This window comes from Sardina pilchardus, chromosome 12 (assembly GCF_963854185.1).
Source record: "Sardina pilchardus chromosome 12, fSarPil1.1, whole genome shotgun sequence".
NCBI lineage: Eukaryota > Metazoa > Chordata > Actinopteri > Clupeiformes > Clupeidae > Sardina > Sardina pilchardus.
This window is the reverse complement of record NC_085005.1, coordinates 11,108,337-11,132,767: the sequence shown is the minus strand read 5'-3', so window position 1 is coordinate 11,132,767 and position 24,431 is coordinate 11,108,337. Positions and strand designations below refer to the sequence as shown.

The 24,431-nt window shown below is 44.5% G+C and overlaps 3 protein-coding genes and 1 non-coding gene across 5 annotated transcripts in view; 3 read left to right on the top strand and 1 right to left on the bottom strand.

Moving 5' to 3' along the window:
• The first annotated feature begins 2,366 nt into the window (after window positions 1–2,366).
• On the top strand, window positions 2,367–6,428 carry LOC134098007 (ribonucleoside-diphosphate reductase subunit M2). Its single transcript, XM_062550956.1, has 9 exons — window positions 2,367–2,648; window positions 2,913–2,981; window positions 3,681–3,824; window positions 3,981–4,097; window positions 4,198–4,331; window positions 4,653–4,747; window positions 4,868–5,106; window positions 5,350–5,463; window positions 5,731–6,428. The coding sequence occupies exons 1-9, from the start codon at window positions 2,556–2,558 to the stop codon at window positions 5,881–5,883; spliced, it is 1,158 nt and encodes a 385-aa protein (XP_062406940.1). The 5' UTR covers window positions 2,367–2,555; the 3' UTR covers window positions 5,884–6,428.
• LOC134098596 (small nucleolar RNA SNORD94) lies at window positions 4,372–4,511 on the top strand. The gene has a single exon (XR_009941091.1). It is a non-coding gene; the product is annotated as a small nucleolar RNA SNORD94 (small nucleolar RNA).
• A 285-nt stretch (window positions 6,429–6,713) lies between the features above and the next one.
• Window positions 6,714–13,659, top strand: lgals8a (galectin 8a). Its single transcript, XM_062550970.1, has 9 exons — window positions 6,714–6,871; window positions 7,149–7,237; window positions 7,507–7,714; window positions 9,478–9,597; window positions 9,786–9,842; window positions 10,061–10,087; window positions 10,502–10,590; window positions 11,024–11,189; window positions 12,178–13,659. The coding sequence occupies exons 1-9, from the start codon at window positions 6,833–6,835 to the stop codon at window positions 12,325–12,327; spliced, it is 945 nt and encodes a 314-aa protein (XP_062406954.1). The 5' UTR covers window positions 6,714–6,832; the 3' UTR covers window positions 12,328–13,659.
• A 41-nt stretch (window positions 13,660–13,700) lies between these two features.
• Window positions 13,701–24,431, bottom strand: part of zdhhc14 (zinc finger DHHC-type palmitoyltransferase 14) — a 23,353-nt gene continuing 12,622 nt past the window's right edge. The window contains exons 5-9 of one of the 2 annotated variants that reach the window (XM_062551292.1): window positions 23,123–23,171; window positions 19,868–19,970; window positions 19,599–19,708; window positions 17,044–17,146; window positions 13,701–15,217 (exon numbers count right to left, since the gene is read on the bottom strand). In XM_062551292.1, the coding sequence (XP_062407276.1) occupies window positions 14,696–15,217; window positions 17,044–17,146; window positions 19,599–19,708; window positions 19,868–19,970; window positions 23,123–23,171 (887 nt within the window). In that variant the 3' untranslated portion in view covers window positions 13,701–14,695. The remainder of the gene's footprint in view (window positions 15,218–17,043; window positions 17,147–19,598; window positions 19,709–19,867; window positions 19,971–23,122; window positions 23,172–24,431) is intronic. The other variant, XM_062551293.1, reaches the window with a different exon arrangement.

The window sequence follows — 24,431 nt, the reverse complement described above, 5'->3', positions numbered from 1 at the left end:
AGAACTGTGTGAAGATGGGAGCCAAATGGTCAGCACATACTCTGCCTGGGCTTGGTGTTTTCCTAGGAGTGCAGCCTGAGATTATGCAACCATTAGCTCTCAATGGTTGTGTAAGATTCAGGGGGGCAGGGGAGTTATCAGAGGTGTGATGGTGGCTTTCTTTGAGATGGGGTGGGTGAGGGGTGTGAATGTGTCCCCATCAAACATGCATTGAAGCACACTCACTACTGTTGAACTTCCAGCAACTCGGCTTCTATTAAAACAATGGACTAGCAATTCTCTGCTGGCACTATATTAAAACAAGATGTGAGAGTTGCATCTATGTACTCATGTCTAATAATAAGGTGCAGCCACAAAACAGGACAGGATCAGATTGCAGCAAACTGTAAGGTCAACAAAAAAATCAACCAGAAAGAAAGTTTCCAACTCATGTTTCCAATTATTGTATTGGAAACACCAACATATTGTCCTAAATAATATGTCATTGTAGTCCAAGTTATATAATGCATTGTCTACATTTTATTTGACCTATATTGTATTTTGCCTATTTCCTGTTTTGTGCATTGTCCATATCTCATTGTGGTTTTTGACAAGGATTAGGCCTACCACCCTAGAATTCGAAATTTTTGATAGCATTGTATTTGAGGTATAGCTTTTTGTGTTTTATTAACCAGATTATGACATTGGAGGAATATCTTGAATGAGCTAAAATAACTAATTGATACAAAATGTTGACATAATCAGCTGTGGAAGTTTTGTGGGCCTATGCACCTGTTATATATTCCCTCATAGGCGTATAATAGACATAAAATGGATGGTAACACACTGCTACCACCAATAGCCTATCACATTTATTCTAACAGTGATAACACAAAAATGTACCACCAATATCACTTATATTCTAACTGTAGTGTGGTATACCTTGTAAACAAGAGACTTTTATTCCCCTCATACCTGACTGATACTCTGGCTAAACTAAAGGACTAGAGCCAAGCATCAGCTGGAAGCTCACTTAGGCCAAAATAAATCTGATACCGATTCTATATTTTTTTCCCCCACGTAATGTTTGTAGGCTAATCCACTTCTGTGTACAGGCTAGGCCTACCCAAACTGTCGCTCCAAAATCACGTCGTTCCAGAGCAGTTGTGGGTGAGCGACATTTAGTAGCCTAAAAGTTGGCTACAACAGAAACAATGTATTATTCTAGTTTCGGTGAAGCATTCGATTTCATAGACTGTAAAGCTGATACAAAATCAGCCGACCAGTAGAGGGCGACACTTGAATTCATCGTTTAGTAGAAGTATTTGATTTCCTGGGAATGACCTCTGACTTGAACATACACAAATCGAAAATTTGCGCCTGAAAGAGGTAGCAGCTACATTTTATAAATATCTGCAGTGGTAAGACAATACAAACACAGCGCATAATACTGTATGCACAAGGTAGCTGCATATTAGTACAAGTGTAGGCTAATGGTTTGGTAATATGTAAACAGATATACGCTATATTGTTGCAAATATATTTTCTCTTTACGCCTCCTAAAATATTTAGGCTAGGCTAGATATGCCTTTATCGTCACACTTTCAGTAGGGAACAGCCAACATTTTTTAAATGTGATTTGTGGGAAGCAATAGTCATAGGCCTATAAATAAAGGCTTTAATCATGCAAGTCTAAATTGCCAACACGCGGAAGTCCTAGGTAAACATCCCATTTTGCGGTCCTCATCTAGTAAAAATATCCAATATTCTGATCAAGTAACTTTTAAATAAGTATAAGATAGTTAACTGCTAAATATAAGGCACAGAACCATGCCATTTACAGGTGTACTTTTGTTTACAATCGACGTGGCGGGAAAACGTGCCAAACACAGCTAATTTATATGACTATTATGCTCGTTTGTATCAATTTGGTGTAGGGTAAGACGCAGTAAAGACTGTTGAACACGTCAAATAGACAATTCCTACATTAAAATGATTTTGTTTCGAAAATGTCTGTTAAGTTTTGCAACTATTTGCCAGGAGTGTGTAAAGTCAGCTGTTTGCAATCAATCAGTTTATCAGCTGAATCATTATTTTAGAAGGCTCTGTAAACTCGATGCGCTTTATTTACTTTGTAGAATGCATTGTTGGTAAACTCACAAGCGCGCATTTTTAACGTTTACATTGTGTTGTTTTGTAACTCGTTTCATAAATTCGTTTCGTAATTCGTAAACCAAGCTCAATGAGTTTGAAATTCCCGCAATCTAGAAGATGACGTAGAGCAAGTACCATTGGCCAGAAGCCTTTGGTGATTTAAATAGACAGCGGATGGCCCTTTTCTATTGGGTAGCCGCTTTCAAGCGCCAAGATTTCAATATAAAGAGACTCCTTTACCTCACAGTTATCATTAGGTTTCTCTCTTTGTAGCTGGAAACATAGCCTGCGTTTAAACTAGTTCTGCTTAATTTTTACGTGTATTTTACTTTTTTAGATAACGCAATTGTACTTTCCACGTATTTGTAATAACGTTATAGTATTATTTATTGCTCTTACTGCTGCTATTAATTTACTTGAAAATGCTGTCTACAAGATCCCCGCTTTCCGCCAAGAACGAGAACATCGTCTCCTCTAAAGTTGAGAACATGTCGTTGACTGACAAAGAAAACACAGTAAGTTTATATATATTTTCAATTTCACTTTCAATTGTTAATGTATTGTGTGCACCTGGAAAGTTGTCTAATGGATCAACTCCAAGGATTGCTTTGACAAATTTGATGAAGTTGCTGACTGACTTGTTAGCTAACTAGGCTAGTGAGAGTATGTGACAATGTTCGTGTGTATCTTCACAAAGTTGAAACGTTATCGATCACAAGTGAAACAACAGAACTTTCTCACTTGAAGATGGTTAACAATGCCATTATTTTTTTCCCCAGCCACCAAGCCTGAGCACTACTCGGATTTTGGCTTCCAAAACCGCGCGTAAAATCTTCGAAGATTCCGAGGTAACTTCATCTCCATCAGTACTCCTACGTTAATTTGTCCTGTTAAGTAGCAGTAGATATGAATAAACCAACATGATAAAATCGCGGAGAACCTATCAACGCGTACATATTGATTTGGCTTTGGATAGTGTTAAGTTGATGACTGACAACTTTGGCGCCACATCTTTCTAAAGGTTAACGCCCGTAGTTCTCATTAAGCTTTAACGTTAATCAGTAGCATACGATAAATATACTAGCTACTCTTAAGTAGTACCTCATCCTCAATGCAAGACATTGTACATTGTATTTCCTATAATAACCTTATTTGGCCTAGATTAATCCCATTTAACCCAGTCACACCAGACATACTGAGACCTTCATTTAATCGAGTTGACTAATTCTTACATTTCTGATCTAGTTCCCTACAGCTTTAGTTCATTTATGTATATTTCAGTAGGGTGAAATTCAACAATTTCAAGGGCTAGTCTATTGTCTTGGTTTACACAACCTAGCCAGCTGTTCTTATGAAAGGGGTCTCAACTCGGGGGAGGGGTAGCGTGGGGGTCCCTTGTGTAACTTCCACAGTGCAGCTTGTGTAACCGATGTTTTTGCTGCACTTCTAAAGATGCGTGTGTGTTATATTTTAATCTTTTCCATTAACAATAAAATGTCGCTCCACATCGCTGTTCCAACATCGCTAATCTTTGATTCTTTTTACAGCCTACGAAGAAAACGAAATCAATCGTTGACGATGAACCTCTTCTGAAGGAGAACCCCCGTCGCTTTGTCATTTTCCCTATCAAGTACCATGACATTTGGCAGATGTACAAGAAGGCAGAGGCCTCTTTCTGGACAGCTGAAGAGGTGGGTTTTTAATTTTAAAACATTTCTGTTAATCAATGAATTTGTTATTTCTTAATTGTCCTTGTTTCATAGTGACATTAGTGTGTATGTGTGGAGGCATTGCCCTTCAAAAATGTGTTGGAGATTCACTCATCTTTCCCTCTTGTGTACTTAAAGGTTGATCTCTCCAAAGATCTCTCGCACTGGGAATCGCTGAAGGATGAAGAGAGGCATTTCATCTCTCACGTGTTGGCATTCTTTGCAGCTAGTGATGGCATTGTAAATGAGAACTTGGTAAGCAGAGCATCACTTGTGCATCATAGAGTTATTGGACTGTCATGGGTGGCAGAGGAGAGACAATATTCCTGGTTTTAATTCCTGGTTTTGCCACTAGGTGGAGCGTTTCACCCAGGAAGTGCAGGTCACAGAGGCACGTTGCTTCTATGGCTTCCAGATCGCCATGGAGAACATCCATTCTGAGATGTACAGCCTGCTCATCGACACGTACATCAAGGACCACAAACAGAGGTGAGTCTCCGATGCACCATTGTGCCCATATGTTACTTTGTTGGCTGTGATGAGACGCGCAGGGGTACGGACCTCAGCTGATAATGGGAGCTGAGTGTCAGTGGATTATCACAGGTCTGCGGGCATGTGGTCTGCTAACTTGTGGCCACTGGCATGAAACAGTCGCAACGTCTGAGCCACCCAATAGGAATCCCCCCCCCCCCCCTCTTTATTTTCAAGTAGGCAGTTAAATCTCGGAAAATGTAATCTCAGAATGTTATTTATTTTACATTAAACATTTGCAATGTCTGACACATCTTTGTTAATTGTGATTGCCTGTAGGGAATACCTGTTCAATGCCATTGAGACATTGCCATGTGTTAAGAAGAAGGCTGACTGGGCTCTCAACTGGATTGGCAACAAGAACGCAGAGTTTGGTATGTTCTACTCCTCTGGCTGAGTCTTTTGTTCAACTTATTCATTTGGCCCCATTTTAACCCCACCCCACCCTCCCCCAAATAAGCTATGTGCTTAAAATTGCTTGTTTGTTCTTGTAGGTGAGCGAGTGGTTGCCTTTGCTGCAGTGGAGGGCATCTTCTTCTCTGGGTCATTTGCATCTATTTTCTGGCTGAAGAAGCGTGGTCTTATGCCCGGCCTCACCTTCTCCAACGAGCTTATCAGCAGAGATGAAGGCCTGCACTGTGACTTTGCCTGCCTGATGTTCAAGCACCTCGTCAACAAACCATCACATGAAACTGTCAAGAGTATCATCATGAATGCAGTTGAGATTGAGCAGGTAATTGATTTGATTTTTGAGCCAATGTAAGAAGCTTGATCATTTGGGCCCCCACCGTTGACTTCAAGGCACCCAATTCTAACCCTAGCACCTTCCGGGGAGCGTTCCTTTGAAGTTGACTCCGTGGGCCCGAAAGACCATATAGCTCGAAAGAATGACTTCATAGTGTTGGTTATGGCTTCTCAAATGTTTTTTTGTGGTCTAAGTGGTCTAAGTTGTGGTGTTCCATTTCTCCCCCCCCAGGAATTCTTGACGGAAGCCCTCCCAGTGAAGCTGATCGGGATGAACTGTGACATGATGAGGATCTACATTGAGTTTGTTGCTGATAGACTGATGCTGGAACTTGGTTTTGATAAGGTAATGTCCTGCATGGTTTGATATTTAGAATCCCTTAATAGGGTTTGTTTTATTTTATGCATTAAATTCTGCAAATTGAAGTTTTGTGTGTAGGTTTTCATCACTTTGAAACTAATGAAAATGCATAGATTGGTGTCATGAATGCACCTAATGAGTGACAAGCGAACTAGAGCATGTTGTCTAATAATAGTGTTCCTGCCTTTTGGAGAATATCCAATTCAAGAATGTTGAATCCTAATATTGACATACTTGTTTATCTGTCTGTAGATCTACAAAACGGAGAACCCCTTTGACTTCATGGAGAACATCTCTCTGGAGGGCAAGACCAACTTCTTTGAGAAACGTGTCGGAGAGTACCAAAAGATGGGAGTTATGTCTGGCCCCGTCGACAACACTTTCACGCTAGATGCTGACTTTTAAACAGTTGATCAGACCGGAGGTTTAAACTCCAGTAGCCTGCATCCACCAATCTGTCTTAATCTCGCCTCCCTTTATGGTTTCTAGTCCAAGGTAGTTGACTGTAGTACTAGTAGAGACTAGGTGTAGCCTACAGTTCCTCGGGAAGGGAGTTGGGAAGGTGTCTTATGGTAGATCTGGAATGCACTTGAATGCACTCTGGAAGATTTTGGTGTCATGTGTACTCTGACTACCTCTGCAGTGTTTTCAGCTTTGTCATCTGGGTCAGGAAACCTGGATGTGGGGGACCATTGAGCACATTTTGACCCGTCACACTTTAAATGGACTTGGTAATTTTAGTGGGTTTGTTTTTTTAAGGTATTTATCAAGTTTTTTTTATATATATAATGAAGGTACCGATTCAGTTATGTGGATTATTTGTACCATTTTGTGCTGGTGTTGAATCGGCTTTGTTGTAATATGTTTTTATTGTTTTTTGTTTGTGTACTGATCTCTTTAGTGCTCTGCTTGTAAATAGAAATGCTTTTTAATAAAGAGATTGAACATTACAGCTATTCTTGGTGGTTTTCAATGACTTTGAGTGTGGGTGACGATAGAAAACTTAATTTCATATTTTGACGTGTATAGCAAAGCGCATAAGCCCGGGTGAATCCAGACGAACCCGTTGGCAAAGCTTAATTGAGAGACGAATTGTCGAACAGATATAAAGCACACATTAATGCATAAAACATTGCGTACTGAATTAATTGAGACTGTAGCCCACTTGATTGCCATTGGCTAAACATGAGGCTTGTGTATGTCACGTGCCTAGGTGGTTTGGGGCGGGTGAGCTACCGAGATCCAGGAAGTAGGGACAAGCAGACCTTTCAACAGACAAATAAGCGACCACAATAAACAACACGGGACAGAGGCTTTCCCTTAAACATATACATATTTTCACTTAATCCAAGAAATGTCGGTGAAAACGCCAAGACAAGCAATATCGAATCCGGTAGGTTTGGCTTGGCATACGATACGATTGGGTGGCAAATGAACGATTGTCGTGTTAGCCAGTGTTAGCTTCTAAACTTCATAGAATTTGAACGTGATTTGCTGCATCATTAAGTCATGCCTATTCAACTACTATTTAGGACTAACTGTAGTGATGTGAAGGTAGAAAAAAACTCAGAATTTGGGGTTTTATTTTGTTTATCTGTGGTTTTCAATTAGGCCCATGTTAGACTGGCATGTCATTTTGAGGCTGACGTTACATCTTTGTTTACACTCAGCCGATTCCTTTTGCTGGGACCATATTAGGCGGACTGGTTCCAGGAGAGATGATCCTCATTCAAGGCAGCGTTCCTGTTGATTCAGAGAGGTATTGCTTGATAGCCAATGGTTATGGGTACTACCTTTTGGAATGAAATCGAGACCAAGGTTTAGTTTCTGTTCATATTCTGTCCTTATGATTTGAACCTTGTCAACATTTGTCTTAGTAATCTATGACCACTACCATGGGAAGTACTTTTTGTATTGCAGTACTTATTGTAATGCAAGACTTATTGTTTGGTGTTGTGTTCGGTGGCAGTCACATCAAGATTTTAAGGAATCAGAATATACTGCTATATGCTAAATTGTTTTCATCAGGTTCCAGGTAGACTTGACATGTGGGAACAGCATCAAACCACGGGCTGACGTGGCCTTCCATTTCAACCCTCGTTTTAAGAAGACTTGCATAGTCTCCAACACTCTGCAGCTGGGATGTTGGGGCAAGGAGGAGATCCTGTACCAGATGCCCTTCAAACTGGGCTCAGAGTTTGAAATAATAATCCTTGTGCAGAAGGACTCATACAAGGTAAGAAAGGACATAGCACATAGCATTTGGACATAGCACAATTGCACAAGACAACTGAGTCCAGTGTAGATTTGTAGCTGATGACTGTTGAGAAACACTAGCACTAATCCCATATCAAAGGGCATAAGAAAATCCCTTCGTCCCCTTTCCTCAACCTTTCCCTCTGTAGTTCGGCCGAAGTGCTCCCTGGTTGCTGGACCCTGTTTGACTTGTTAGGTCTGTTTCAGCGCTTAAAGAGATGGTTTGGAATAATTTCATCCTAGGGTCCTTTACACCATGACCTTGACCCTTGGTCCAACATCGGTCGAGTTAGTGCTATCAGCCGAACGGCGTCGCCGTCACTCTCACGTTCACACACATACGTACATATGCACGTGACGTCGACGCAGTGGTAGGGGCATAGGGTAGGGGTAGCAGCAGAGAGTAGAAGCCATCAGGCACGTTTTGTTTGAATTAACTCCTGGTGTACTTACACACATTCCAATGCCTTGTTTTATGAAAACAGACCCTATTTGTACTATAGAAGCTCGGCACCATTCTGGGCATTATTAGTGAGGTAATTTACGAGATACATCGTTGGACCCATTAGCGCCTGCTCTAAGCTATTCGGCTGATAGCGCTAACTCGACCAATGATCGACCAAGAGAAATAACGCTTCTGGGGAGGTGTTTGGCTTAAGGTCATGGTGCCAAGGACCCTAGGGTGAAATTACTCCAGACCGTCCCTTTAAGTGGGTCTGAAACTGTGTGGCAGACATAGCTATGGCATAGACACTGATAAAAGTCCTATTCAGTACAGTGTTCAGATCGGAAAAGTGGAGTTTGCTGTGGTAGGCTAATAGTCTCCTGAAGTTTCCCTCAAATCCCCAGTTCCACAGTTACTAAAGAGAAGATGGATGATGCTAACTGCATTTTATCATCTAACTGAAGACCATACGTCTTCATTGTGTTACAGCTTGACACATAATGTACACTCCCTCCATTGGAGGGGTCGGACAGCCAAACCAGTTGTGCTGAAAGCTGTGACATGCTATACGATCACACCGAGGGTGTTGTTTCAGCTGTAGGTCACAGCTGACAGACTATGCTACGAATCAAGCTGAGCTGTTGTGCTGCGTTTTGTCCTCAGGGATTATCTGAGAATGCAGAATGTGCTAGAGCAAGGAAGCAAACATGTTCCCTGATTTGGAAGTTTCAAAGAATGGAGCATTCTTTCTTTATTTTTCTCTCACTTTTTTATACCTCAAATTTTAGGTCAAGTTGTTTTGATCATAAGGGAGACTATAGTGTTCTTTAAGATGTGTCTGTATCATTAGGAAAAAGAATCATCTTGACAGAAGATCTAAAACAAGACAGTTGTCTCACAGTAGCGTTTTATGCAGTGGAACATTCAATAAATAATTCAGTTTCACTGCCATTTTTACTTCCTTAATGTGGTTTGCGGCTTGCTGAAGCAGGTAGTCTTCACCACAGCTTCCGAGACAGAGGAAAGAAGTTAATTACATCTCAGTAATTTATGGACAGTCTCTAGAGGGGACTGCGGCCTGGGTCTCCATTTTGGCTTTTCTTTCTGGTACAAAGAAGTGACACACAACTTGTGGTTTGCATGCTCTCAACTTTGCGTCATCTTTAAGGCTTTTTATGCGTGAAATTGTGGCTGTTAGCCCCCAAATGTTTTTTGAATGATGTCCTCCATTATTGTACTCAGTGAAGGAGACAGACGCCTGATGTAGTTCAGTGTGTACTTCCTGTGTTCTCCTCTAGGTGGCAGTAAACGGAGCTCATGTGCTTGAGTTCAAACACAGGGTGGATCTGAGCAAGGTGGACACCATAAACATCTCAGGAAAGGTCCACATCAAGACAATCGGCTTCATCCGAAACTCTGTGAGCATCATATAGCTTTAAATGATTAATAGACTTTTTGATATTGTGGGAACATGTGTTTTTTGGTACCGTCACGCGTGTGTGTTGTATGCTTGTGAAGCAATTAGGGTGATTGATGACAATATGGTGATCATTTTAAGTAATGATGAAGTAATTTATTAATGGCTAATGATTTTACATTTTTGTAGGAACCAGCTCCAGCTCAGGCTCAGGCTGTGGGAACACATAAAATCCCACAAGCCAAAGTAAGAATGTCTAATTCTATTAATATGTTATTGTAAATGCCATTCACTGATGAACAAAGCTAATATTAATACTCAAGCCAAAAGCCCTGAAAAGTGTGACTGAAGCAATCAGCCTTGACTTATGTTAGTGCCGCAATCAACCTTTATAACCAAAGATCTGACATCCTGGTAGGTTTCCAACCAATGGAGACTAAAATGTTTGTTTTGTTGTTTTATAGGGGTCGTTGACGCATTCAGGTGACTTGGTGAGTGGGCACCGCCATCAAATATTTACCGCAGGCAGCCGTAAATGTCTGGTGCATGACTCATCAACAGCAGCTAACTGATCATTTGTACACTGCATGGTATCAAACTGGATAAGTGAATTTGAAACAAATCAAGATTAAATTCTGTGTTTAGCAGCAGGAGAGCCGTTAGCAACAACGTCCAGATCTGACATTTCAAGTCCCAGATTTTCTTCCTCATGTCTCGAGGATAATGTCAATTCAAATGTGAGGTCAGCTAGAGGGGTGTTCATTGAGCTGGTGTTTGAAATTGTGAGGTCAGGGAGTTGGAAATTCTCAAAAAACATCAACCAAATTCCCAGTGTAAAATATTCATCTACTTTTTCCCTCAAAAGAGCATTGAATAAGACAGTTCCTTTCTGGTGTGTGTTCTAGAGCCTTCCATTCAGAGGTACCATAGAGAAAGGGGTTTGTCCAGGACTAACCATCTTCATAAAAGGCCAAGTGCACCCTTATCCACACAGGTATGTTCTTCATGTACAATCTCTGATGTTTAAAATGACTGCTGTGTTCTTAATTGTGGTACATATTAAACTTTGGTTTACACTATATGTTGCGGTTTTATATCATGTTTGGACATGTGGGGATTCAGTGTATATTTGTTTAGTGTATTATTGTTTTGTTTATCACTGTCACTCACTCTCACGGGTTTGTCTTGCTGTGTGACTAAAGATCACTGGTGTCGGTCTGTTGCACTCTGCAGCATCTGCTTACACGCATGTGTCTATCAGCTGTGAAAACAAACCCCCCCTAGCAGCCTGATGAATGTGTGCACATGGAAGTAATGCAGTTGCAATGAAAACATTATGTAGCTATGCGAAAAGAGATGTTAATGTCTGTCCTTTTTTGACGTTCTTGTGCACTTGGCATTTGACCTTTTTTGATTTTTTCCTCCAGCTTCACCGTGAATCTGTGTGTGGGTGGCACTAAGGACATTGCGCTGCACCTGAACCCCCGTCTCAAGTCTGCCACGTTCGTCCGCAACTCCTACCTGTCGGAGTGCTGGGGGAAGGAGGAGAAGAGCCTGCCCCAGTTCCCCTTCACACCAGGGGAGTACTTTGAGGTAAGGACACCTCACAGCACTGTACATTAACCCTTAGGCAAGTGATTGGAGTGTTGAAAATGTAATGTTCTAAAGAATATCTTGGTTCGTTGAATGCTACCTGAGCCATATAGATACATCTAGATATACATATAGATGTCTATGGCCCTGTTCACACTAGTCTTGGGCAATGCGTCTTGAGCAATATGCGTTGGCCTGAGTGCTTAACAAATATACGGGTCGCGGCTTTATGAACATAGGAAATTGTGGGTCCCAAAGCCAGACCAGTTAAGAACCACGGCACTTGACACAGAACTAGACGCTTGCAAAAGTCACAGAGAATAGAGAGAAACTCATAACACCGAGTGTTATATTCTGGTGCAAGTATGAAGTAGAGGCACGGGTTGCGAGAGAAAGCTCGCTCTACTCTCCATCACTGATAGAACATAAATCCTCACAACGACTTACAGATTACACTGAAGGCACTTCAGGCATCTCGGCAGAATTCTGTTCTCGTGTTAGTGCAGTTGGGCAAGTCTTTGTTTAAATGTAAGCTTCACACAAATGAGGTTCCATTGTGTTGGTAATCATATCAAGAGAAAAACTATCCTACTATTGTGTTGTTAGAAAGCCTGACCAGAGAAGGCCGATTGTTGTCATAGGAACCCACGGGACTGGAAAATACTTGAAATAGACGCAAGCATATTCCAAGAATTTTGGCTCATGTGTCGGAAAAGTGCCGGAATTTCTGGGTCAACTACTACTGCCCAAAATTGGAATGACGTCAGTCCATGTGGTTCAACAGAAATGTTTTAGACTCCCATCGCATTCTCAGACTCAGCCACTAGGAGGCGTTCATCTTTACTGGTAGTGGTGAGCTTGAAATGGTGTGGATTCAACATTCTTGAATTGGATATTTCTCCAAAAGGCAGAAACACTTATCAACAATGGTCCAGGGGAGGGAGCATGCGTCATAAGCTCATCACTGGTTCTCTGTCTCCTTCTTTAGATGATCATTCTCTGTGAGGCTCAGGAGTTCAAAGTGGCTGTGAATGGAGTTCACCAGCTCAGCTATCAGCACCGTGTCCGGGATCTTGTCCGTGTGAACGCCCTTGATATCGTGGGAGACATCCAGCTGCTGGATGTCCAGGTGCGGTGAACATCGCCATTGTCCTGCACAACAGAGCTGACCCTCAGATAACTGACCAGGTCCAGAGACGACCCCCCCCCCCCTCCTGCACTTTTACTCAACCTCATTCATCTTGTTCTATCTCTGCAGCTTCAGATACTTAGACCAAAAACCCAGGTTTCATTTCTGTAGAAAGAACTAATTTACACTTTCTTCGGGCATGTTTTTACACAGTGATACACTATGTATGTGTCATGTGCTGATTTCCATCGTCAAATTAAGATTCACTATAAATCAACATTTGGCTCGAGTACTATGCATCATTATGGGCTTAACTGTACGTCCCCATGTGACTTATACTCCCACTGATTTCTTCTCAGCCGCATGCATGTCAGGCTATTTTCCTCATAAGGGAGCCTTATGGTCATCACTTCTGCATTTAACGTGGCTAAATGAATGTACGCTAGTCAGGAACAAATCTTGCACTATTTCTTAACCAATGCTAACATAGCATATGTTGCTAACATATATTCATGTATTCTTGACTGTAGTCACTGTGACCACTATAAGTCTAGGGTTTCTTTTCTGTCAGTCACTTGTGCCGGGAACAATAATCAAAATAATCCTGAAAAGTGTTCATTGAAAGGAGAAGAGTGAGGTATGCTACCTCAGCAGCTTGTCCCCGAGTCTATGAACAGTTGGCCAACTTGGCCTGTTAAAAGTTCTGTGTTGGGTCAACATGCACAAATGTTTTAATTTTTGTTTGTTGGATTGTAACTCCAGTGTGCTGTGTCTGTATGTGTGAACTGAGCCGCATAAAGTCAGCTGAAGGGCATATTACACCTTTGGCTGAATAACAATTATAACCTGGTTTACCCTACACCTCGTACCATAAACAAACTCATTGAGCGTGTACACATTGATTTTCATTGTCCATTGGCTACCTGAGGTTGTAAACAGACACACACATGAAAGAGCAGAGTATGCAAAAGAGAAAAGGTCAGTGGAGCAGTGTTGGCTCAGATACTGACCGGTCAAAGCGAGTCATACTGACACATCAACAACACATCAGGGAGATGGAACCCTTGAGCAGTCTCTATGCAAGTGCACATAATCCATGTTTTTGTGTTTTTAGTGACATGGACTGACCATTTTACTTCCATCTGTGTAATCATGTAACGTTGTGTTATGTTGTACCATTAAATCTCTCACTTTCCTCAGGATGGGATTCCTATTAATATACGGACTAAAATTGTTTTTCCTAAGCAATATTCATGCTCTATATTTGATATTATGAATGGTGAAATGAAGGCTTTTTGTGTACTATGACCATGAATAAATGAAAATTTCTTTAATGCTGAATCTGTTTTTGTATGTACATCTATGAATGTTTCAGGGTATAAGTTTCAATTCAGTTGATCTATTCGCTGGTCTAGATAATGTTAGCAAATTACCTGCTATGAAATTAGTTACAAAAGGCAAGTGAATTGCACATAAAAAGTTGTAAATTTAATAATATCCACTTGAAATCACTGTAACACAGTTCAGAAATCTGAATAGTCCTTGGCACATCACCACCTGGCACTCGGGCGCGACCGCCTGATTTGGCATCATCACATTCTACCAATAATGTAACATCTTGTACATCGTGACGCGTGAAGTGAGTCGATTAACATTGCTTAACTGCTCAGAGTCAGCAGGACACTACCGGACATCTGAGATCATACAAAAAGGCAGTGGACCATCAGTCTTCAGCATCCAATTGAGGCATTCAAGTCCTGCTTTTAGTAAAAAAAAACAAAAAAAAGACCCACACATACACACCCTCCCACCCACACACACACACACACACACACACAAACTCGTTATCAGGCGTTTTTCGATGCAAGAAGATAACCTTCAGAGTTCACCTTCTAATGGCCATTTCCCAATGGCCACAACAATCAAGAGGAGATGTGTGGAGAATACTGAGAGTCGCGATACGAGAGGACTACGGTAGCTTGGCCACAGAGGACGCGTAGTGAGGTGCGTGTGTGTCCAGCTCATCCATATGCTGATGTGAACCTCCGCAAAACAGACCTTTTTTTTTTAGCAACGAGCCCGCAGAGCACCCTGATATAAGTTGAGGTGACAGCTTGGCACTGCTGTGTGGAGAAGGAGCTGGAGGAGGAGCAGCGGGGAGGAGGAGGACCGGTGCAGACCTCTATAGTGGTCAGCGCTTGGCCCGGTCGCACTGTAATTCACCACGGGAAGCGCCTCGGTAAATCTAGGAGAGTCGGGGCGAGTCCTTTAGGCTGTCTAGCTGGGCTCCATCCGTCTGGCAGCAAGTGACTAATGTAGTGCAAGAGACAGGACGGGCGGTGGGGTTGGGGGGGGGTGGTCAGGGTGTCCGGCTGGCTCACACTGAGCTGAGCTTGACCAGGCCTCTGACCGAGTCCTCGTGCAGGGAGTCCTGGCTGGCGGGGTTGTACAGCTGGGAGGGGTGGAGGTGCGGTGGCGGGTGCGGGCCGTGCGCCGGACATGGCATGGCGGACGAGGCCACCACCACCACGGCGGCGGAGGCGTGCGGGGGCGAGGGCGGCGAGGGCGTCTCCTCGGGGCTGGCGAAGTGGTGGTGGCGGCAGTGCGGGTCCACGTCGCTCCGCAGCGCCAGCAGCTCGCCCGCGCATGTCAGCCCCGGCACGGACGAGGGCAGCGAGGCCAGCGACGACGACGACTGGGGCGGCGGCGGCGGGGGGTGGTGGTGGTGTCCCCCCGGGCCCAGCGAGGCGCACGGCCCCACCAGCGAGCTCTTCCCCGAGAGCGGGTGGCCCACCGCCGACGACGACGGCAGGATGACCGAGTCCGTGTGGAGCAGGGGGGTGGCGGCGGCCGCCTGCAAAACGAATTTGGTGCTCTGAATGCAATGGTGCTGATCACACTGGGAGAGGGAGAGAGAGAGAGAGAGAGAGGCAGAGCGGGCGGGGACGGAGACAAAGAGAAACACGAGTGAGTACGGAGAGAGGACAGAGCAAGAGGCGCGGACAGACACGTAGAGAGAGCGATGTTAGGGACATTCGTTAAGGTTAATTAGACATCTGACAGGATTGATTCAGGATTCAATTAATGCAGGCAGTTATTCAGATCAGTTATTCAGACCAAACGCATAGCCCAGAAGCATTGACAAAGACAGAAAACAGAAGAGGTTTACAGATTTCCTCACGTCACTCTGAATAGAGAACAAATCGGAAGTTCACTTCGTTTAGCATATTACCTATAGTGTATACAGTATATATATATATATATATATATATATATACACATACTAGCATAGCATAGCATAATGGAGAGAGCAGTCACCCCACCCGGCTTCAAACCCGCTCTCTGCGGTACCAAATGTGCAGCTTGACCACAACACCAAAGAGCCAGGCTCGCTGGTATGGCAGTCCGAAGGCATAATCAACCGTAGTGACCACACAGCCCTCCCCCTCGGAGGCTCATGCGCTTTAAACCACACTGGCCTCCCTTACACAACCACCAGCCGCACTTCTCCCATCTTAGAAAACCCCTACACACTAGTATTTCTATCATCTCAGGATGCCACACACACTAATGCTTCGATCATTTCAGGATGCCCCTCCCTGTCACAGGGACATGTTAGTCCATGAAAGCAAAGCCCCCCCCCACCATCACGGCATGATCCATTGGCATCAAATCTGTGCCCAGACCACCTGGAATATATTCCAGTGCAGGAAACCTGCCTTTAGTCTGTGGACACTGGCAATCAGATCTTCAGATCTACATTTCATGGGGCAGATGTTCACCATCCCAATCCAAAGCGGGTCCTCAGTGGAGTGTTTTTACTGGGCTGATGTGCAGCTATCTGATCGGCGTGTATGGTGTCCTGAGGGGGACTGAAATGGCTAACGGCTGATTGGAATCAAACTACAGACGTTACGAAAGAGAAAAAGTGTAGTGGGGAACACACGCACACGCTATGCTGTTTACGATCTTAGAATTTCTCACACACACATACTTTCTCCTACCCTCTCCTTTGTTCACACACGCACGCGCACACGCACACACACTCCATCAAATTCCATCAGTATTCAGCAGTGCTGCTGTGCTCTCCTGAGACCCAGACTGGTTTCAAACGCTGGTTTCTCCTCAGCAGGACGTCGACAGAGCCAGCACATCCTGTGGAATCACTCCACTGATCTCAGATCAGCGGAGCCCATGCAAAACATACCAGCACACACACCACACCACAGCTTCCTCTGCTGTGCCCTGTCAACCGAGTCCAAATCAAATGCCCTCGACGCCGACTGCAGTCAGTAGCCAGCAGTCATCTGAATGACAATGTGCTTTGGAGTTGATAGCTTCCCATTGGCAAAGGCACAGCTCCCATTCCCTAACTTTGAGTCTCAATTCTTTTGCAGTGGCATGAATACTTCAGATGTCTTCCCTCGAGATGGAAGGGGATGATATGATGGTGGAGGCTCCCATAAGTGAAAGCTATATGTATTATTTAGAGTGACGAGAGTTAATAAAATATAGGGAGTTACTCAGACAGACACATATCGGCTCATATAGGCTCATATAGGCTTTATGCATATACAGGCGTGCATGCGCCATGCTTCAAGAGCTGGTAGTCCAAGATAAAACGAAAAAACCCCCACAACCATACACACCAGGACAGATACAGAAACACACACATGGAAACACATACATATAGATTTCAGATGGAGACACACACACCACACTTACCATGTGAGCGTGAAGCTGGGTGGGGGTGTATATGCTGGTCCCATTGGAGTGACAGACAGGCTGTGGGGTGTCGGGCTGGAGGAAGCCTCTCCTGTCAATCAAACTAAAAGAACACAGACAGCCACAGCGTCAGTGCTGGTCGCATCTCAGTGTAGGAATTCTGCAGCATTATCTAGTCAGCCAGTGTGAGGCCCTGATGTGGCTTTTCTGTGCACCGTCAATGGAAAATGACAGTGTAGCTCATCTAATAGGTCTGTGGAGGATGTTTCACTGTGAGGCAATTTAACACAAGCGTCCATTTACCAAAAAAAAAAAAACGCTTGGAGATTACTTGCCATTTTTTTTTTTTAAATCTGAGTTTTTCTTTAATACATGTAATAAATGTTCTCAAAGTGTAGCACTGTAGCTGCCTGGTTAGTAACCTGGTTGGTTTCCGTATCGACAGCACTCAGTGAACTCGAGAAACAGAGATTTATGTAAAACATTGCCAGAATTCTCCTTTAAGTGTCTAGACCCATATGTTTATGTGTGGACATCAATAACCATGTGTCTGTGTATATATGCATACACTAATGTGAGGGAGCGGAGCTGTAGGTGTGCACACTGTGTTTGAGAGTGTGTGTGTGTGTGTTTGTGCGTGGGCATATAGAGTTCATGCCTGCATATGTGTGAGAATGTGTGCGCCTCACCGCCTGGACGGATGCATGTTTGTGTGTTTGTGTGTGTGTGTGTGTGTGTGTGTGTGTGTGTGTGTGTGTGTGTGTGTGTGTTTATCATTGTGTGTGCATGTGAGTGAGTATCATTGTGTGTGTGTGCGCGTGTGTGTGTGTGTGTAGCAGCAGCTGGGCTTCGTTTCACTGCTTCATGGCCACACACATAACAGATGGCAGCCACCTGTTCAGGCTCCGCTTCCACCTTGTGTGTGTCCTCTTGTGTGAGCGTGTGAACGTGTGCACGTGTGTGTGTGTGTGTGTGAATGTGTGTGTGTGTGTGTGGTAGAGGATCTAGAGGAAATCTCTAAATGATGTGTGAAACTCCCAAGGAGAGCTGGCACCACGTTAGCAGCACTATCATACACACACGGATGGTTTACACATGACACAATCTCATAACGGTTTCCCCTACACACACACACACACACACACACACACAGAGCAAGCCATCCAAAACAGATGGGCCCACTGGACTGGCCATTACCCTCTCTAACTACCTCCCTCTTTCAGCATGATCTGAGGGCCCCACACACACACACACACACACACACTTCTATTTACAATAATACACACATGCTTATGATTCCATTCACAAGCTCTAAATAACTATCTATCCATAGACACACACACACACACACACACACACACACACACACACACACACACACACACACACACACACACACACACACACACACACACACACACACACACACACACACACACACACACACACACACACACACACACACACACACACACACACACACACACACACACACACACACACACACACAGTACAGGGAGTTCCCCTGTTTTCACAGGCTACAAAACAGAAAAACTCTCTCCAGCAGACTAAAATCATTCCAAACAGACTTGGCAATTTGTTTTTCATACGCACACTCACACACTCACACACGCACGCACGCTCGCACACACACTCACACACAATTCCATTTACAATAACACAGACAACATGATGATTCCATTCACAAGGTCATAGTAATTATATCTATCCATAGACACACACAGACAGACAGTTCCCATGTTTTCACTGGGCTACAGAACAGAAAAACTGTCTCCATCCGACTAGACTAAAATCATTCCAAACAGACTTGGCAATCTCTTTCACACGCACAGACACACACGCACACACACACACGCAGAGGCACACACACACACACACACGTGCACACACACGCACGCACACACACACTCACACACATACACACACACACACACACGCACACGCACACACACACACAATCACACGAGCGCACACACTCTCAAAGGAGGACAACTACACAATGCTGAGCTCATCACACAGGCCCCAGATAAAGGACCCCCCCCCATGCCTTCTCTACTTTATCACGTATAATTACCTCTGAGCCGGCTGATGTGTATCTGAGCTGAAAGTGCTCAACACACACACCATCCCCAACAGGACCGCCACTGTCCCCACAAGGCTTTGTGTGTGTGTGAGTCTCTGTGTGTATCTGTGTGAGTGTTTGAGTGTGTGTGTATGTGTGTGTGTGTGTGTGTGTGTGTGTGTGTGTATGCATGTGTATCTGTGTGTGTGACACTCAGAGGAAAGACAGAGGTAGGAGATGTGATACAAAGAGTAAAGGAAGAGGAGGGCAGCAGGTAGAGGAAGAGAGACAGAGAGAATGAGAGAAAGCGAGAGAGAGAGAGAGAGAGAGAGAGAGAGAGAAGAGCACTGGAGTGTGGGATAAGGGAGAGGAGTATGGGAAAATGTGGCGGTGGATTGCATTGAGAGACCTGAGAGAAAGAGAGAAAGAAAGAAAGAGAGAGAGTCATCCCTCCATCCATCCGGAGCCTCACCTTGGTGGCAGCGGGCCACAGAGGGCAGCGCAGCAGTTGGTGAGGATGTTGCCGTAGCTGTAAGGGTTGTAGTTGTCCTTCGCTCGCTTGGTCGACCACGAGCCCTTTATCTGCAGTCACACACACACACACACATGGACGCATAAGCCATCAGTGTTTGTGTCAATCAGGCTTTCTCAAGTTGTTTTATGTGAACGCATATTTGTGCGTACGTGTGTAAGTTGGGCATGTTGGGAGGTGCGGACAGTAGACTGGTCATTCATACTCACGTCCTCATTGGTGGTCTGGTTGGAGCTGATGAGATATGTATGGAAGCCTGAGAGGCCCACAATGGACCAGACGGAGAAGAAGCACACCACCACCTCCAGCACAGTGAGGCTCATAGTCAAGGAAGAGGCATGTTTACTCAGTAAAGCACATTAGGGAAACACACACACACACACACACACTGCAGGAGTCAAAATACAAATTAAGGTCTGGATAGCTGTGTGTTTCAAAATCAAAATTGATTTCAGAATGATCCCAATCTAACTACTTACACATACCAGAGAGAGATCGGCATCATGTTGTTTTAAAGAGTCAATAAATCTAGAGTGTGTTTGCGCTTACTGGCCCACTCTACTAAAACCTGGGCTTTTCAAACAGACAACTCCCCTATCTCCCTTCAGCCATTTTTTTTTAGGTCATGTAGTCCTGTTCATCTTAATATTGTTCCTCCATGCTGTCAAGCGGTCTCTGCCCCGAGGCGGCAAAGTGGCCCCAACCAGGAGGAAGCCCCCTTTACCAGCAGTCTGGAGGAGTTTTAAAATGGCCCTAGGGCAATATGCTCTGGACCCAGAAGTTGCAGAACAGTAACAGAAAACCAGAAGCGATGTGTTTTTGGGAGAGAAAAAAAAAATTGCAAACAAACACTAAAGCCCCAAGCTGTGACGCCTTAGTGGTGGGATAACTGTGGTTTCTCGTAATCAGTTATGAAACAACAGATCTCAGCCAGACTCTCCGATCAAGGAGTCTTCACACGAGAAAAATCACATGAGAAATGAGAGGCTGGAGGAATAAAACCGAATGGAGAATGCAGAGTACAGAATGGCTCCGCAGAAGTTATTCTAAGCTTTATAATAACAGATGTTTGTCAAACTAATTGTGTCTGTTACATTGATCAATTACAGTAATTACAATACTGATTAATTATAAACAATACATATAATTTCAAATACCTCACCAATTATTTTCAGCAGCTCTTATTCAAACTTGACATCGGCCCACACATTGTGCAAACTAATATAGCAAGCTGATTGAGATAAAGTGCTTGATGTGAGCGAGAGGCCATGTTTCTGACCTTGGCAGCTCCAAAGAGGGCATGGATGTCCGTAAGACCTATGACTATGACTGCAGACTATTGATTTACAAGATAATCCACTCAATATTGTAATGCACTTTGGGAAAGGGTCCTGCTTTCTCATACTGTGAATGAGGAAAACCCATCAAAGTATTGGATGTTGCATGCATGTTTGCAGTGTACAACTTGCAAGACAGTACTGTATGTTGTAAGAAATGTATGCATGTATGTATGTATGTATGTATGTATGTGTGTGTGTGTGTGTGTGTGTGTGTGTGTGTGTGTGTGTGTGTGTGTGTGTGTGTGTGTGTGTGTGTGTGTGTGTGTGTGTGTGTGTGTGTGTGCGCGTGTATGTGTGCATATACATAATATATATATTTGTATATGTGCACTTTGTAAGACAGTGTTGTGTTTGTGCCCTCTGAATACAAACACTATCTAAACACATAAACACACGCACGCACGCACGCACGCACGCACACACACGCACACACGCACACACACGCACACACACAAAACCTTCAGGGATAATATTCATGAACATCCTATCCTTAGCAGCATGCTTCATTTCACAACCACCTGCACCTGGCGCATTACAAAAGACTTTCTCAAGTCCTTTTTAATTTGGCTTGGAGATGCGCCAAAAAGCAAGTGTGTGTGTGTGTGTGTGTTTGTTTGTGTATTCTATTAGATAACATATGAACACCAACAGCTGCATGATCTCCAGCATGGGAGAGAGGGAGGGAGGGAAGGAGGGAGGGAGAGAGAGAGAGAGAGAGAGAGAAAGAGAAAGAGAAAGAGAGAGAGTTACGCTGATACCATCCAACTCCTATATCTTATGGCCAGAGGAAGAAACGACAATTTACACCCCATGTAATTTCGAATACAGAGAATATATACCACCAATGTTAATCTATGAAAGCCCATGCTTGTGCATGCTCATGCTGTGCACTTACAGTGAGGAGAAAATTTATTTGATACCATGCTAAAGTTGCCTAAAAAGAGGAATATAAAATCATCAATTGACAATTGATCTTAATGTCTTAATTAAAAAAAATAGTAAAAATAAAACCGCTAAGCACCCCAATTTTCTTTGTGATTGAAGAATGTTTCGTAAAGAAATAAATGTTCTTCCTGAATGCTAGGGGGAAGGAAGTATTTGACCCCCAATGTAACCCTATGGGAATTTAACACATAGGGTTAACATAGGGGCAGGCAGATTTTTATTTTTTAAGGCCAGCTATTTCATGGATTCAGGATATTATGCATCCTGATAAAGTTCCCTTGGCCGTTGGAATTAAAATAGCCCCACATCATTACATACCTTTCACCATAGCTAAAGATTGGCATGGTGCTTTTTCCAGTAGGCCTATTAGCCTGTTTGATGCTCATTGAGCTCAATGCAAATCAACAGGCTAATAGGCCAACTGGAAAAAGCACCATGCCAATCTCTAGCTATGGTCAAGGATATGTGATGATGTGGGGCTATTTTAATTCCAAAGGCCAAGGGAAATTTATGGGGATGCATAATATCCTAGATCCATGAAATAGCTGGCCTTTAAAAATAAAAATCTGCCTGCCCCTATGTTAACCCTATGTGTTAAATTCCCATAGGGTTACATAGGGGGTCAAATAATTCCTTCCCCTAGCATTTAAGGAAAACATTTATCTATTTACGATACATTCTTCAATCACAAAGAAAATTGGTGTCCTTGGCGGTTTGATTTTTACTATTTTTTTTTTTAATTAAGGCATTAAGATCAATTGTCAAATGATGATTTTATATTCCTGTTTTAGCATGGTATCAAATACATGTGCTCCTCACTGTACATGAGGGAGACAGAGAGAGGGTCCATCATCAGAGATGCAGACAGATGCAGTCCGAGAGAGGGGGAGGGGGAGGGGGAGGTGTGTGTGTGTGTTGGGGGGGGGGTGTACATTTGACATTTTATGCTGACATGCAATGTTAAAAAGACCCCTGCAAATGCACGCACGCACGCACACACACACGCAAGCACACACACACACACACACGCACACAGAGTGACAGGAAAAGCGTGTCCCCGTCTGCACCCACTGCACAGAACGCCACAGAAGGTTCCAGAACTGCGCCTGTCACACTCCGACTCCCACTTTCTCTTCTCCCGGCGTTCCGGCTCGGCTGCCTGAAAGCGCTAAAGGATATCTGGCAGGACTGTCTTTGAGTGCACTCAGGAAGCCCGTGCGATTGGATCCTGCGGACCAGAGAGAGGGACAGAGACAGAGAGAGAAGATGGAGTGACTGGCTGAGCGCCTTCACTTGACGAAACGCAAACAATGGCAAAGATCGCGCCGCGGCGCAGGGCTCCCATGCTAATCAGCTGGAGGAGTTAGCGGCGCCACAGCCGCCGTGCTAACTGGAGAGCCATGAGCCCCCGGCACACTCGAAGAGAGATAAGGGGATTTAAGCTGCCAGGCAGGTTCACTATGGCATCAGTGTGGAACAAAAGAGAGAGAGAGCGAGAGAGAGAGAGGGTAGAAGGAGAGTATGAGAGAGCGAGAGAGAAAGAGAAGGAGTGTGAGAGAGATTGAAAGTGTGTGTCTGAGAGAGAGAGAGAGCGAAAGGGAGAGAGAGAGAGAATGAGTGTGAGAGAGATAGAAAGCGTGTGTGTGTGTGTGTGTGTGTGTGTGTGTGTGTGTGTGTGAGAGAGAGAGAGAGAGAGGTGCGGCGTATTCCGACTCCCGCCCCCGCTGTGTGAAGCAGGATGCTCAGACGGTTAGTTATTTAGAGGATACTATTCCTCCTAAGCTCCTTACAGCACTATCAGTGCCAGAGATCCCCCCTGAGCAGAGCCCAGTCGAGGGGCGACACAGGTGTGCTCTACTACCCCCCCCACCCCCCCCCTCTCCCTCGGCCACCTCAACCCCACGGGCAGAGCCAGAGAGGCATGTCCAGAACAACTCCGAGATCTGGCCAAGAGGATGCGCTTTCTGACCGAACCCCCGAGGCCTGCACGAGCCGACGACAAGAGGCTACAGAGAGCAGCGGGGCATCGAAGAGAGGATCTGTGAGCATGGAACGACCCCCCCCCCACCACCACCACCACCCCCCGTGAGACCAATAATCATCATCGAGGCTATAATCTGGGCCCTGGCGAGCCGTAACGGTTCCGACGCCGAGAGCTGCGGATTGCGAAGGGCTTTAGAGACGTCCTTTAAAGGCCGCAGAGGCTGTGGGAGAACAGCCGCAATCGATCAATATCTCGCCGCGAGCCAGCCGGGACGCCCGTCACCGCGAGGCTTTGATTACAGCCGTTCCACTCGACAGGGGGAGGGGGGGGGGGGGGAGGGAGGGGGCGATCACTGGTCACCTGTGCTAATCGTGAGCGGGGTTCCCCGAAGGAGAGGAAAGCGCAGTAAAGAACGGCTGACAGACAGGTGAATAAAGCACCAGTGGCAGCTGGATGAGTGTGTGTGTGTGTGTGTGTGTGTGTGTGTGTGTGTGTGTGTGTGTG

What these genes read in the sequence shown, in the direction of transcription:
- LOC134098007 (XM_062550956.1), top strand. Translation starts at nt 2,556, where the DNA reads ATGCTGTCTACAAGATCCCCGCTTTCCGCCAAGAACGAGAACATCGTC. An exon ending in AAATCTTCGAAGATTCCGAG is followed by an intron (nt 2,982 to 3,680) that starts GTAACTTCATCT and finishes TTCTTTTTACAG; the next exon opens with CCTACGAAGAAAACGAAATC. An exon ending in GCATTGTAAATGAGAACTTG is followed by an intron (nt 4,098 to 4,197) that starts GTAAGCAGAGCA and finishes TTTTGCCACTAG; the next exon opens with GTGGAGCGTTTCACCCAGGA.
- lgals8a (XM_062550970.1), top strand. Translation starts at nt 6,833, where the DNA reads ATGTCGGTGAAAACGCCAAGACAAGCAATATCGAATCCG. An exon ending in GTTCCTGTTGATTCAGAGAG is followed by an intron (nt 7,238 to 7,506) that starts GTATTGCTTGAT and finishes TGTTTTCATCAG; the next exon opens with GTTCCAGGTAGACTTGACAT. An exon ending in GTGCACCCTTATCCACACAG is followed by an intron (nt 10,591 to 11,023) that starts GTATGTTCTTCA and finishes TTTTTCCTCCAG; the next exon opens with CTTCACCGTGAATCTGTGTG.